The 16,646-nt window shown below is 34.0% G+C and overlaps 1 protein-coding gene across 44 annotated transcripts in view; it reads left to right on the top strand.

The window, feature by feature from the left end:
- Nucleotides 1-16,646, top strand: part of RIMS2 (regulating synaptic membrane exocytosis 2) — a 447,523-nt gene that overhangs the window by 46,052 nt on the left and 384,825 nt on the right. For 34 of the 44 annotated variants that reach the window (XM_088177854.1, XM_088177865.1, XM_088177882.1 and 31 more), the window contains exons 2-3: nucleotides 14,426-14,458; nucleotides 14,856-14,942. The exons of the other annotated variants lie outside the window; for them this stretch is intronic. In XM_088177854.1, coding sequence (XP_088033980.1) covers nucleotides 14,426-14,458; nucleotides 14,856-14,942 — 120 coding nt within the window. The remainder of the gene's footprint in view (nucleotides 1-14,425; nucleotides 14,459-14,855; nucleotides 14,943-16,646) is intronic. 44 annotated transcript variants of the gene reach the window in all.

The following is a 16,646-nucleotide window of genomic DNA, read 5'->3' on the forward strand; positions in this document are numbered from 1 at the left end:
AAGAAATGAAAGACTGTTTTTCATGCCCCCAGTAGAGGATGGGACAAGAAGTATTGAGCTTCACTTGCAGTTTGGGAGATTCAGAGGAGATAGACAATAGAAGGTCTAAGTTTTATTATTCATTCAGCTATTTAATGTACTGTCTTCTCATTTGCCTCTCACACAACTGTGTATTGAATGTTGTCTACTTAGGGTACACAATCAGTAATGAGAATAACTATTCTGAAACATTGTAATCTCATCATTCCATCATTTCTGCAGTTTTGAAAAGTCCTTGTGTTGATTTTGAGTAGGTTTTTAATCTAAGAAATACTTCTTTTTCCTCTCTGCCTCTTTAAACAAAAATGCATGCAACTCTTTCTCAGAAGAAAGGGGGTGAGTATTTTTGTTACAAAATAGCAAAGTAGAAATTCACTAATTTGTCAACTTGAGAATAACTTTTAAACTTGTTTTCTGTAAATTGCCTTTACTTCTCATTTATACTACTAGTATAGGTATAAGAAAATACTGAATTCACAAAATTTAGTTTCCTACTCCCGACTGGAAATTGATACTGGTAGTGTAGCTCTGCAGAATCTGTTAACTTTCAAGGATGTTTAGCATGTGCTACATTTTAAATCATAGGACTATTGTCTGAGCTGGTTTTGATGTCATTTTGTGTTTGCTAATTTTCATTTATATTTAGCATCTTTATGAATGGCAGTTCTATTCATTTAAAATGTACTCTAATTGCAAACAGACATGAATGAATGCTTGTAATTAGCTAGGAATGAGAACAATGAGTGTCTGCATTACAATAAAGACTTAGGAGTTAAATGATCATTCAAAGCTGCTATGCAGCATTCCGTTATTAAACATTTGGAACTTCTGTTCAGATAAGAATTTAAATAAGATATGTTTAGGAAAAATGATGCTCACAAAGTAACTATTTCTGCAGGTAGCATTCTGTTAATGCCTCTAGTACAGGTGTAGTTTTGCTGAAGGAGGAATTTGAGTTCTGTTTATTTTTTCTATCCCAGCCTTCGCCCTGCTATGAATGTCTTTAACCTCTTAGCTAATCCCAAATTTCTGGAATCCCAAACTGACCACACTTATAAAGGAGTAATGAGTGTTTCAGATAAGATATATGTCAGGAAGAGGGTTCTGAGTTCTTAATTAGTTCCTAAGTTTATTCCCAGGAAACAGAAAACAAAGGGGGAAAACCTCAGATTGTATTTCATAATGTCATGCAAATGACATTGCATCCTTTCAGGAAGTTCAGGTATTGGGTCAACATCAAAATGCTAACTCTTGAGAGAATACTGTATTCATAAGTAGTGTATGATGTTTAATTGTGCACTTAAAATTTTCATTGGTTTTGGTGAAAAAATTTAGAGGTTACCAATACTTGAATTTATGTCTGATTGTTGGAATATTTTTCTGCAGCCTGACTAGGAGAGTTAATCTTAGTGAAAAATATAGAAAAAAGTCAAACAGAGAACTGTAAGATTGTAACAATTTCAGGGATACTGTATTCAATTTCAGCATCTATGTTAAAAGTAATCACGCAATCAGACTTTTTCTTCATTCTGGGAGAGAATTTAAACATTTATAGAAGTGTGTGTACCACTTTCAGGAACCACTGGGATATACTTTTTAACCAGAGTAAGAAGGAAAAGAAATGTCCCAACAACTTCTATTGATTTAAACTATAACTGATGTATGATCCCAGAAGTTAGTTTGCTCAGAGGAATAGCTATGATAATGTCTGAGTAGTTGCCCTATGAAAGAAACCCAGTTAAAGAAGCTTAAATCAACACAGAATTCACTAAATAGTAGTAAAAGTTTTGATTGTGGTCTTGTGTTTTTGGAATCCAGAGTTCTCTCCTGGAGCCTATTTAGAGAGTAGATGTCTTGTTTTCTGAGAAATAGGACAAGTTGCACAGATCAGATTATCATTTGATTCTTAATTCTATAATACAGAAATAAAATTTAAGAGTTTCTTTTACTGGTTATTAAACCAAACTTTTGAATAAACTATAAAAACACACTGAAGGAAACTTACACGAAAAGCAAAAATAAATGTATAATGTCACTACAGCCTAGAAATTTAGAACGGCCTGATTCATCAACTTGCAATGTACTCAGGAATGTCAAACCCAGTGGACCCAGAACAGCAAGATTTTCATAGGCAGACTCCCTCAACCTGGGAATGCCTCAAATTCAGCCACTGGCCACTACAGAGGTTCATACATGGCAGGATCTAATGCAAATTAATCAAAATTATTAATATAGTTTAATGGTTAATATAGTTTTAGCTTTTAAAACTATGGGCATTCTCAGCCAAGGCAAGATATATTGATCAGAAGCCTTTACAGCTTAGATTGAAAGAAAATATTTTAGTTTTTATAGCAGATCATTTAAATGTTTTTAAGCTTGTGCTTAGAGTGTGATCTGTGACATAGACACTATTTGAAAGAATTTTAATGCTCATCCAAAAAAAAAAAAATCAAAATTGTTAAATATTAGTTTTGACAATGTGTTCTGTAGGAGTTTTTCTTTATTTTTTTGGTGTATGTTATTTCCTTTATTAATTAAACCAGATGAGTTGTTTTCTGTTTAGAAGGTATTTGCTAAAGTAGTTCCTTTTTTTAGAGATGGGTAGTATTCTCTGAATATATATTAAAATATATATATAAACATATGTATATATAAAACATATATATTAAAAGTTAGATGTTTTAAGTGCAGAGAGTGGAATGTATGCAAAATTGTCAGCAGTTTCAAAACTGGCTGTGCTCATAGGGTTGGATTATGTTCATCTCTGGAGCCCAAAGCTTGCTTACTAAAACAAGCCCCCAGTTTTGTTGGCAGCTTGAGAATCACTTTGCTTGCTCATTGTAAATACATCTGTACAACATGAAAGAAAAATGTGCACAAACATGATCAATTTAAATAAACTCTTCAAACTAAGAGCCTTACTCATGTAAAGAATACAAGACGATGGCATACAAACAAAGCTTCAGAAGAAAAAAATCTAGAAAAATTGTGTTCCAAGTATTATCTAACTTTGGTTCACTTTAAAATAAAGGTGTGAATAGCGAGCAAACATCAGAGTATTGATAAAAAGAGAAATATAGAGAGAAGTAGCAAACCATTCTGAAAAAAGTACACTGGGATATTTTCTTTCTTAGTGGGACATTGTTTCAGGCGTATAATATCAATGGAAAGGAACATTTCCACTACTGCAAACTGTGTTATTATAACTAGTCATCCCGATAGTTTATAATAATATTCTATTTGTGACTCTAACTTGTCTGGTGCTTCATTTGATTCATAGAAAACATCTGTTTTTAAAGAAAACCACTTGTGCTTTCTCTCAGTAGCATATAAACTGAGCATTATATTTGCCTCAAATATCTCATGTGATCAGAGACATTACATCACAGAAAGATAAGGTTATTTCACAGTAATTTCCTGTGACTTACACGTATGATAAATTCTGTAGAATATGTGAATTGTGAATTCAATGCTATCTACAAGTATTCCCATTTATATTTTTATTCAACTAAATATATTTTCAGGAAAAACCCCAGTATTTTGTTTTGTTTTCATAAGAGAGGGCTTAATAATAGTATAATAACGTCATAATATAATGATATGATCATCATAATACCATCATCAGCATCACAGATAATGTATATTTTCTATATTGTTATATATAATATATATATTATAGAATAAAGTAATAATGTAGGCATGATTACCTCATAAAATATTAAGTAAGATATATTTGATAATAATAAAATTTCTAACACTCAAGATTGATGTGAACAGCAACACCAAATCAGAAAAAAAGAACGATTTCTTGATAAATAGATTAATTGAAAGTACTGTCATTAAATTTGTATGCATTACTATTGTAGTTCTTATTTATTTTTCTTTTCCTGTTTTTTCACTTCCTGTTTAAATCTTAGAATCTATTTTTTTTTTTCGTAGCAGAAGTTATATTGTGTTTTCTTGGTAGCAAACTTGACTTTTTCAAGCCATGTAGTAATCCAGCCTTACAGCTGAAGCACTGGTCCTGCCAACACCCTGTTTATTATTCAATAGTGATCCAGAGCAGAGGGTGCAGGACACAAGTCTGCTCCAAAAAGGGGCTCTTTGTAAGGCTGGCTTGGAAGAGAACAGGAACAAATTCATGCCATGTGTTATTTCTGTTCCTGTTGTGTCCTTTGCAATAATCCTTCTCTAGCATTGCCTGGACTCTGGAAGAAATGTGAATCCATGTCACACAATTAAATGTTGCAGTCTGAGAAACACTGAGAGACCTTATTGTCTCCTGTTTTAGTTTTTAAGCTCTAGTGTATGTGATTTTCACCTATTGGATATCTTAGAGATAATAATGTTACACAATTGCTATTTAACAGGCAAAATAACCTATCAAGTCCAAAGTAATTACCAGTACATTTAAAATTAATTATAGAGTTAAAATGAATTTTTTAAAATTCACCTGCTAGCAGCTAAGCCCAGGGTTGCATATTTCACTAGCAGCTGGTGACAGAATAAGCATCTATGAAAGCACTTTCTGCAGGAGATGCTTGGAATGCCATCTACTGTTGAAAAAGTAAAAATCCAACCCAAAAGCAGCTCAAACCCCTTAGAAGGAACTTTTAAAATCGTTTTTTCTAAAATGCAATTCTACATACATTAGAATCCAACTAATATTCTGTGTTTGATTTCAATATCCTAGCTTTTCTACCAATTTTAAAATTAGGCTTTCTGCTTCATTTTATGAATTCCATGAGAATTTCAGTTAATTGCAAAACATTTGGAAGCATAAGTAAAAAATAAAGTCTTATCTTTCCAATACAGAATTAATAAAAATTGCATTTAGTAAGGAAAGTTGTAGCCCTTATGATTAAAATGTTCATTTAAAATATTTAAACCCTTTTTGAGTGCTTTCTAAAAAAAACTAATGTAGGACAAAACCTTATTTGATATTAGATTATCCACTACTGAAATTTACTCTGGTAAAATTGTGTTTAGAGATTAGATTTACTAAAGTTTGAGTAGTCTTGTACATGTGTATATTACATTTGGATGTACTTGTGCATGTCTTATTATAGTAATAACACTATTATCATAATAGGGAAATGTTTGCATTTTGGTCATGAGCAAGACTATATTATTCAGTCATCTTGTTAGAGTCATCCTCATTTCCAGAAGTAAAGTGTGGCTCACTGTCATGCAGCTATTGTGGTATATTTCACACATCCTATAGGCAAGAATGTAAAACATTGTTTTTCTCTTTACACAAAATATACAAGATTACATTGGCAGATCTAAGTGCTATTCCAGCACTTCTTTGGAGAAACCTGACTCTTTGAAAATAGATACAATCAAATGAATGCTAGCTGCTAAAATTAATCTTTGCTAGAGTTTAGGTTCTAGGAGTATCTGTAACTTCAGCATTTTTTCATTGCAAAGCTCACCCAAGACTTGCCATGAGGTCACCATAATTACAGAAGATTGCATCTAATGACAAATGTTATGTGACAATTGGACAATTGTCTCTACTCCTTCTTGGAAAATTAGAGGGAAGGTCCAATATTTTTTTTCAGATTTGATGCCTGCTGTCTCTGATTTTTTTTATTCTCTGTAAACATCTGCCTGAATTATCCACATATCTGCAGGAGTTGGGAGAGTAATTCTTACTAATTTGGAGAAAAAAATTAAATCCAAATAAAATTATTTCCCCCCAATAAATTGAAATATGCACGTCCTTAAAGCTCCATCAGCTAAAACTTCCTGAGTGAAGGCAGTTGCTGCTTACCTAGAGGCTGTGAACAATGTCAGGCTCCCATGTGAGCTGTTTCAGCCTGAGTAAAATATTAGCTCTGAGATCAGAGAGAAGTCAGGGCTCTTCAGATTGTGTGAGGAAGACATGGGTGTGACCAAACATGCAGCAGGACAGGTGACTATTGTATCACAGTTGAACTTTTAAAAGAAATTATTTTTTTTTTTAAAAAGGCAGTGTTCCTACAAATATCTTAATCTTAAAAGGGGTCTACTGACAGAAAAAACTGTTCACATTCAAGGAGGTATTTACTTGTATCTTATGTCCTTGAAATGGATTTGTAAATTCATTATAATAAAGAGTTATGCAACATTAGCTGCTCTTTAAATGAGCTGATAGAAACTGAACAGGTAAACTACTTCCAAACAAATATTTACTATGGTTCAAGGATTCCTTATACTTGTGTGCTCTTTTCATCTGCTGTCCTTAACTTCCTTCATATGCATTAATTTGATCTCTGTTTTGTTCTTACTGCACTTCTAATACAGGCTAATTTTTGGTTTTATGTGTTGCAAGTTGCCTATTATATATGATACTCGAGATGAACAACTGACAGATGCTGGATGCTTCACCCAGAAAAAAGCAAATCTTGAAACTCCTAACTCAAAAATATTAGTCATGTGCCAATCTGAAAAAAAAACTTCTGGAGTTTTAGGATTGAAAGACACAACTTCACCTAATATAATTGCTTTGTTTAAATTGTTTGTATTGTTTTCTAGTTGTTGCCCCTCTTCGACAACTTTGTGTGAGCCAAGACTTTCTATTTATTATTTTATAATTTTTGCTTTTCCAAGTTTTTGTACGTGCCTCATTGCCTCAGCTGGCGCATGATACCTACATGGGAAGCAGCTGGCCTATTCCACAGGGCAACAACTTATAAAGCTAAGGCCTTTAAAATCCTGGCTTAGAAATTCCCACTTACTCTGTGATAACCAAAATACTCTTTTCCTTATTAAATATAGGAAAAGGCTGCAGTAGTCCATTTTAAACTATGTAGTAGGTTTGGACAAATACTAAATTTTTAACATAGACCTTTTAATATCACCTCCCTGGTCTAAGCCTCCTGCTTGCAATTTTGTATAGCCTTCAAAAGAGAGAGCATTGATCCATGAAATAATTATTGGAACTGTATTTAACATATGTATGTTATATACAGTATATGTATAACTGCATATAACATAATGGCTACTGTTCAGTGTAGTACTTATTTATTCTTAGTTGTACTATAATAATTTCCTCATGAGCTGATTGGTGAGTTTGACACTCATTTTTATCATTTTACTATGAACACCATAACAACTAGCAAGGAAGAAGTCTGGCTGAGTAAGGACATGTGAGAAGCAAGGGAGTTTTATTTGTAGAACACAGTGTCTCCATCTCCTATCCCAGAAATGAATGATAGGAAACATTTCTGCCCTGAAGGGTTCATATCCTAAGATATCTTAGATATTCAGATAAATCAGAATCTGATTTTGTTTTGCTGATTCTGAAATAATCAAAGCACGCTGACAGTTTCTTCAGTTTTAGAGTTAAATTACAAGGTTGTGGAGCACTGTTTTTGGTCATAGTGAACCACATTTTAGTAGATATTTTTTAACAATATTAGAACCAAAATTTCACTTTGTGACTTATTTGTTGGAACCTTATATTAAACCATCCCATTTCTAATTAAAGCCTACTCTGATATTTAGATGTTATCTCACAGAACTTATGTTTATGGATGATATTCATCTGAGGCTCATTCAGATTAGCCTATTATACAAGAGCATGTAGATATCTGTGCTTACCTCTAGAGTATATATGGTACCTTCTTGTTTGTCGTAGCCTTTAAGGTAAATTGAGTTTGTAAACATTTCAGAGAACACTTAACCTCTTAAACTTGGATTTAGGTAGGTTTTAAATTTGTTCTGTGTACCACATATTGTTTCTAGCCCAAGTACCCAATTTCTCCACCTGCTTCTTTACTAATATCAAGTGTCCAATTACCACTCAGCACTTGTCAAAGTGCTTTTCTGGAAACTACTTGTACTTTTGTTACAAACAGAACAAAATCACAGTGAAATCACCTACATATATCTTCAGGAAAATATTCCTTTGGAAAGACATTAGTTTGTTGTCCAAAATATTATCCTTCTCAATTAAGCTACTTATACTCTCTAAATTAATAAAACACTTGGAACAGTAATATAAATTAAAGACTTTAAGTGTGAACAAAATAGTTAAACTGCATGTTATGTGTATGTTCTTATAGCATCAATAAGGTAATCAATGCAATGAATCAATTCAGTTAATATACAATATTTTATGGTTATGTAATTGGCATGGATTTATATTTGACCTCCTTTCTTGGAGTTAAACATACTTATGTAATTTAACTTAATTGATCTGTAGAGGTGCTTTCTCAAGAAAATAGTTGGTTGCATTTGACTATATGTCTGTGTTAACTCCACTGTTTTGTCAGGAGTGAATGCAGGCAAAGTTATATACAGTGCTTGTGTCATGTCTTGACTTCTGGTGTGTGAGTGTAGTCACTGCAGTCACTGTAACTAATAATTTTTTTTGTTTGTTTGTCCATTTGGTATGGGACATATAATTGAAATACTGTTATGAAGATTTAGGAGAGAGAAAAAAAAGTCCACAGCAGGCAGTCTAGGAAAACGGATTAATGGACCTTGCATGGTGGAAACCTCTGAATGTCACTGGAGCTGATGATCTTCCCTCTCTTTCAGCACAATTAATACGAGGGAATGGGCATCCCCACAGTGGTGTGGATATAGTTATGCACTGAATGCGATTTTTTTTGGAAAGAAAGAATGGAAGGCATAGGGAAGCAAGAGGGAAGGAAGGTTAAAATTTTATTGTTGTTTCTTTAAATCTATTTTCAGTGCTATTTTCAAGAGTATAAGTTTCAGGGGAGGAAGTTCTTCTAAATTAAGAAATATTGCCAATGGTAAATACTTTTAGAGATTATGATCTCTATATACTATGACAATGGGACTATATAAATTCCAGAGAAAGCTAGTTACATACCTTCATTAAAATATTTTCTCTAGTTGTGCATTGAAAAGACATTTGCTAATTATCAAGTGATTTTGAAATGTTTAAAATCTGCTTATAATCGTAGACAGTTATGGCAGAGAGAGAGAACACTTCATAGATTGGCACCTTGTCTCTTGAGAAAGCTGTGTCTCTGTACTGTCATTTGGGTTAGTGAGGTCTGCAATGCAAAGAAAGAAAACTACTAATCCTGAGAGTAGTATTCAGTTAAATTTGCTTTATAATCCAAGTGATTATGAAGTAGTTAGTATTCATGCTGCTGTTTTTATTTGAAAGACAGCAGCTTTATAGATTTTTATTGTGTATAATATAAATCTGTGTTTGTGACAAAACTATTTGCTGCTGTCTTCTCTCAACTCTTTCTATTTCTTTTTTGTGAGAAAAGCTGGAGGTCAATGTCAGTATGGTAACTGCAGAGGAAGCAAAACATGACAATTCTTTTTATAGATATGAACTGTCCCTCACTCTTCCTGTATGATTTGCTTTAGGAAAACCAGATAGTTTGGTGCATTAATATTTAATCTTCTGTTGTTTCTTAATCAAGTTTAGTGTAACATGCATTGCTTATTAAGACTACTGCAAATATATCCTGCTTTGCCATTAGGATCTACATTGTCTAAGCTTAAGAATTTTGTACAAATGTCCTACTCTCTGGATTTCCTAGGCAATATATTTAATAATAACTACTACAGAAACATCAACACCTTCATTAAATTGATATTAGCAACGTTACAGCATTATTAGTAATAATGAAATGTATTTAGACTTTTTTTCATGGACGAGTTTCAAGCAAAAGATTGACTTGCTTTTCCAATCCTCTCAATTTTAACAAAAGGGCTAGGAAAACCTTCTTTCCTGGTCTATCCTAGTCCACTGAGTTGGTTAGGAAATAAGGAAAATAGAGGCTATTGTTGAGCAAAAGACTGAAACTACTGGCCTGCAGGATTTTTAAATGAAAATGATATAGAGTGTTATATGCTATATGCTCATCTCAGTGTTTCTAGGAGACATTAAGTATACCCAGTTTTCTCCTGCAGATTAGATCTCTTTGTGTTTGTAGGTCCATGGATGGCAAGTTGTGAATCTTGAGAGTATTATGGGGTTAGTGGTAGATATTAGGATGTTTATCCCTGCCAAGGATGGCTGATTCTGAAATCTGAGTTCCCCAAACTTCACTTGAGAAGAACTAATACAGATATCTAGGAGGTATAGAGTCTGTTTTAAGAGTTATTTTCACAGATGGAAGCACATGAATTCTTCCCCTATGTTTTTGTGGCTATGCATCCCAACATGTGAAAGTAGAGCTGAGCTCTGGTAACAGTGCTTGTTAGTTTACCTGCCTCCAAAGCACCTTTTGGAAATATGTTTTATGGTTTTGACATAGTAAATTTTAGAGAGGAGCCTTTACTCGTGGCAGTAGATTGAAAAATAGAAAAGTATTAAGCGTTTAAAGGGATAATAATAATTTTTATATAGAAGTTTTCATTATTTAGTTTCCTACTTCCATTTTTCTTGTTGTCTTCCCTCTTCTTTCTCTTCTGTTCTCATATTCATTCCCTGTGCCAGTGGGAATAGCCTTAATCTTTGAGGAAATTTTTAGTACACGGAGAGGATCTAACATCAAAAACTGTTCACTGAGACTTGAGATTTAACTTAATGACTCTAGCTACTGGAAAAGATCAAAGGGGTCTGGAACTTGCATTGAGTTGGCTTGAAGAGGAACACAAGAGTAATGGTGCTGTGTTTCTAAGGGCAGAGGTTTCTGATAACAAAGTGCAAGGTGTAAAGATTCTTTATTGCTGGCAAATAGAAAAATCCTGGCTTGTTTTCAAGTGGAGTAGTGTATAGAGTTGTGATCTTTACAAAAGGAAAAAAAAAATTTCCAAACTCTTCTAACATTTTAGAATACGTGGTAAAACACTTAGTATTCTGCACTGTTAGAACACATTGTCTCAGTCACTGTTGATCAGACACATTATCTGCAGCCTGTTGGTGCTTTTTGTGAACAAGTGTTGGTCAGAATTTGTTTCTAGTGAAGAATGACAAGTGCAAATATTCTTGGTAGAGTTTTGAGTGGATAGAATTGAAAAGACATAGGAAGGTTAAATGAAGACAGGTAGCCTGGAAGGAGCACAATGTAGTTATACTGCTTGGGAGATTTCAGTTGGTCTGTTGAGAAAATCGAAGTTTGGGGGTTTGCTGACCTGGCAAGACATTTCTTATAAGCAATTGTTTGTTGATGATTTTTGAAAGGAGGGTAGAAAGCAATTCTACACAATCCAGTGAAACACAAAGCAGCTCTTGTAACCAAAGGAAATACAACTGTATGTGTACATATGGATAGGGTTCAAGTTATCTGGAGTCTCTTTAGGTCTTTTCTGTCTAAAACCACAGTGATGTTAAAAATAGATTCAGAGCATTTAATTTAATACATAATTATTTCTATCAGTTGCTACAACTTATAACTTCATCTGAATGAAGTCTTTTGGAAGAAAAGTAGCAGAAGTTAGTCTGTGGTTTTCTGATTTAGATCCAAAATCTGTGTCTGACCTTGAAAGATAAATACCTGACAGTACACCTGAAGGGTTCAGGCCTGTTGATCCACAAGGTTAATATTAATTTAAAATCATATGGTAGAATCTATTAATTCAATTTATTTCCTAATAATTTCTTTTCAAATTGTAGTTTGCCTTCCATGCTCATTCTAAAGTCAAGGAAGATAATTTCCTAGTCCAGGGACTAAAGGATGTATGGAGAGTGCTCAAGGAATGCGTCACTATTATATAATAACGGAAGCTCTTGTCCTCACATAACTGCAGTGTTGGAAAGTGTGTAGTGAATGAGACAGAATTCTAGGAGGCGAAAAGATTAATTTCTAAGAGATATTTTGGATTGTAAGGTCATATCATATCCTGACTTAGTATACAATGTTTCTATAAAATGCTGAGAAATTAATTTTAAATGCAGGTTTTCAACATATCTGATAATGGACAATGCGTTTTATTTAATGGTGCAAAACTAAAAATTTATTGTGAGATTTTCAGAGATACCAAGAGTTTGCAGCTGCAATTGAAGCCACCAAATATATTCTCTTATGTAAATATGCTAGATCCTGTTGCAAAAAAAAAAATACACCAAAGGTTTCAACCTACATGCTTAGGATTGTACACTAATTTGATCTCAGTTCCACATGTGAAAAGCTATTGACCATGGTCACTATCCAAAGTAAAGATGTTGGTTGTAATCTGATTATGTGAAGGGTTTGGGTTTCCTCTGTTTAGGTCAAAGGAACAATTAACAATGAAGTAATAACTAAAGAGTTGAGTATTTATGTTTGGAAATCATGTATGGAAAGGAATATACAGGTTAGCGATATATTCAGTTTTCAATGTCCAGTTGTCAGGGAAGTCACATTTCAATGTCTAGTTCTGTGCAGGCAAATTAGGAGCTCTGAATTCTTATTAGTTTTTCTCACAGCTGACCACGGAGCCTTAAGTCTCATAATGTTGGGGATCTAAATTAAGCGTCCTGAGCTACCTAGTGAGAACAGTATGGACATGCTTTGATTTCCTATCCCTTCCATTTCTCCTGCTTTGAATTTTCTACATTGAAAAACTAGTGTGGATTCTCTTGATTAAAGTTAATAATGTGACTAAGATGCATGGTAGAGTGGAATTGCAATGGCATGAGACATTTTTATTTTTGTTTCTTTGTTTAATATACCTGCTTGGTTTTGTGGGGCTTGTTTATTTATTTATTTTGTTTTTGTACTGGAATGTTACTTTGTATATACATTTCTAACATGCTGAAGAGGCAAAACCATGCTAGAAGACATTTTACTGTCTGTTGCATGTTCAGTTTCCCCTTTTGGTTCTCAGTTTTGGAAAGATATTAGTGTTTTTCATTGTCTACTTATTTAAACCTTTTGAAGTCACTGAATCTTGTTTATGGAGTTATTTCCTGTGATATCATATGGTGGAGGAGATATAGAGATACTTAGGAGAGCTTTAGTTTTCTGTGCAACACCAAGCATCCACTTAAAATTATGAGCCTGTATTTCTTGTTTAGTTAGGTGAGAGTATTTTCTATAGAGACAATTGAAATATCTATATAGGAACCTTTTTGGGTTTTTGAACACACAGGGAAAGTAGATCCTAACTGGATATTAAAGACCAATACCTGCAATTAGGAGATGTAAATATTCCTGTGGGTATATGTCTCTATTCTTGAGTTTTGTCATGGCTCAACCCTAGTCATAAACAAAACCAGGCAGTTGCTCACTCCTTCCCTCACCAGCTGGATCAGGGAGAGAATCAGAAAAGAAAAAGATGGAAAACTCATGGGTTGAAATAAAGACAGTTTAATAGGGAAAGTAGAAGCTATTCACACAGGCTAAGCCAAACAAGGAATTAATTCACTGTTTCCCATGGGCAGGCAGATGTTCAGCCACTTCCAGGAGAACAGGGCCCCATCAGGTGCAACAGCTACTAGGGAAGATGAACTCCATCACTCCAAATGTCCCCACCTCTCTCCCCTTCCTCCTACTTCACCCAGATTTATTTACTGAGCATGATGTCACATGGTCTGGAATATCCTTTTGGTCCGTTTGGGTCACCTGTCCCATCTCAGGACAGGGGTTGTCCCCTCCCAACCTCCCATGCACCCCCAACTTCCTCACCAGGGTGGCAGTACAGGAAGCAGAAAATGCCTTGGCTCTGTGTAATCCTTGTTCAGCAATAGCAAAAACATCTGTGATCAACCCTGTGTTCAGCACAAATCCAAAACACAGCCCCATACCAGCCACTGTGAAGAAAATTAACTCGACCCTAGTTGAAACCAGCTCAGGTTTGTTATAGAACATCAGCTTGCTCACTTAAGTTAAAGCATGTATTTTAGATGGAATATTTCCCTTAAGACAATGGACAACTATTAATCAGTAGTAAACAGACCTACTGTATGTAATTATCCAGTTATTTCTTTAAGCAAGTCCTATTAAAGTTCACTCAAGAGTAAAATTCCTTAGCTTTTCTTCCTTAGTTTTTAGTTATCTTCAGGTCCTGCTTGACATCACTGTAGTTTAATAAATATAGTGCAGATTTTCCTTTAGTCTATTAGTTTAGTATATTACATGTTATAGATTTGCCTTGAAGAATGACAGGCAATTTGGTTGTGAATTGAAAAAGATAGATTGTAGTTCACATAATCAAAGCACCTTCCTTTGTATTTGTATCTGAATATGGTACTGGAAATGTTTTAACATGTGCAAAAAATTGGAAGTCAGGTATAGAACAGTACTGATTTAATTTTTAGTTACATATTTAAGTCTTCTATACTTGGCATTCCCCATTTTTAAAACTAAATGGAAATAAGCCCATAATATAACTTAATATAATCATGCAACAAATGTTCAAGCAAATACTTTTAACTCAAAATAGGAACTTTTCCCCTTCCAATTTGATACAAGTTTTAGTACTTCAGGGTAGTTGTTTTCAACATGTTGCACTCAGTTGTGCAAACTTATCTTTTTAGGGTCAAAGAAGAGCAAAAACCACAGCCGACACAGTAAGTAAAGTATCTCGTAGATGCAATAGGCTTGACTTTTCTACCTTTGCCATGTTCTGCTCTCTGCACCTTTGATGGTATTAGCTTTCACTGATACCTGATAGGCTGCAGGTAGTTTGTCATCTGCTTCCTGACTGGCTTGTAAGAGAGCTGCCTGTAGCTTCTTACTCCATCCACATGTTAGCTGGATGTAGGTTCTTGCTGCCTGCTTGTGAACTGGTGAATTGTAGAACTTTACTTCCCTTACTCCCTTAGTGGCTGACTTAGTTCTGCAGATAACATTCTCATTGGCTCTAGCTTTTCTGCCTGTGTATTTCTACTAACGTTGGATAAGAAAGCATTTGAATCAGTGTGGTTTTATTGGTTATTCAGTCACATTATTTGCTTGTTTAAACAGGTGGTTTCCCTTTAGTGGGATCACTGAGCTGGTAAATAACGTTCTTCAACCACAGCAAAAACAGCAAAATGAAAAGGAGCCCCAGACGTAAGTAAGCTGCTCTCTGTAGATTAAGTAATGTCTGTACAGCATTAGAACATCCTGGAGAGTATGTTTAAAATTGCCCATTTAGAATATTCAGCTGAGGACATTTTACAAGCTGAGCACCATTTGCTTTCCAACCCCTCATTTGCAAAGGGAAAACTGAAAATCAGGTCTTACTCTCCTTATCGGTAACTTAAGCCATTGCATTAGAGTACAATTTAAGGAGTTACTACTACAGTGTTTTTTTTTTTTTTTTTTTTTTTTTGCCAAAGTTCCACATAATGAAACTTCTGGTGAAGTGATGTGTTTTCTGTGCATGGGGAGCTGAGACCATAAGACATGCAGCATTATTTATAACATGTCTATGCACACTGTGGTCTGAGTCATGCATAGAATGCTACATGAATCTACATAATGTTATAAGAGCTTTCTAAGGACCAGGAAAATACCATGTCATTTTTTTTTTTTCATGCTTTTAGAATATCTGTAAAGTTTCAGAACTTCAGCAGATATAAGGTGAAATATTGGGTCAGTCAAAGCTGAGAAGGTTTTGACTTTGGAGTCAGTATTTAATCTGTGAATCTTTTATATGGTTAAGCCAGTACTTTTTTTGCCATCTGAAAGTTTTATCAGAAACTGGCAAAGCTAGGACATTGAGTCTTAGAGTAGAACTTAAAGCATGAGGTGAAAATATTCCTTTCATAAAGAGAGACTAAAAAGTATTTGTTATTATTAACTTTCAAATTCCTAAAATGTATTTCAGATGTTATTTAAGCTTTAAACAGTTAAGTTGCTTTCTTTTCTTTCTTCTAGAGGTTTATGTAGTTCATGTAATAAAAGAAACGTTTGCTTTTGAACTCATGCATAACTGGTTTAAAGCATGAATATAACTTGTTAATTACTTTTGAGGAAGAATCAATTTTTGTTTATTTTTAAATATATATGTGGACCTCATACTTGTGGGTCACGAAAGCTGTGATGCTTTTTGAGAATACATAGTGAAAAAATTTTCACAAATTAAAATGGGAAAATAGGACATAAAATTGAGATTCTGTGAAGTAGTGTATTATTCTGAGCTCTTTTTCTGATATTCTCACTTAACTGATTACAAAATTGTGTACAATATTAATAGCGAAATTTTTTGGTTATTATTATTAGATACTGGCAATATTACGTTTTGCTCACAACACCTTGGTCCTTTGTATTCCCAATTTCCTTAACACAGCAAAATTTGTTCTGCTCACTAGTGTTGTACGTATGAAGCATATGACTTTCAAGAAACTGAAAATACTGTATGGGCAGTGTAACCAGATGAGTTATAGTTAACAAAAAATATTAATAAATGGTTACTTTTATTATGGAAGGCTTTTTTGAATTATGACCTCTTTGGGAACCAGTTTTGTTCAGTGTTTCTATTATATAACAGAAATTAATTATATACTCACTGAATTTATACATGCACTTCTCCCAGCCTTGTGTTAACACCTAATGGCAGGATTATATTAAATAATTATCCTGAAGAATCCAAGCTATGATTTTGATGTTATGATGCTATTCAAAAGGAAAAATGCAAAGTGATCTTCTGTAGGGGTAGTTTGTGGTTGACATAGAACAAAGAAAAATGGTGTAGGGAAATATTCTTTGGCAGAGAATCAGGGAGCCCTAATAGTATGCAAGTTGAGCTGTAGCCAGTATCCTGAAAGAGAT

Source organism: Sturnus vulgaris, chromosome 1 (assembly GCF_052056855.1).
Source record: "Sturnus vulgaris isolate bStuVul1 chromosome 1, bStuVul1.hap1, whole genome shotgun sequence".
NCBI lineage: Eukaryota > Metazoa > Chordata > Aves > Passeriformes > Sturnidae > Sturnus > Sturnus vulgaris.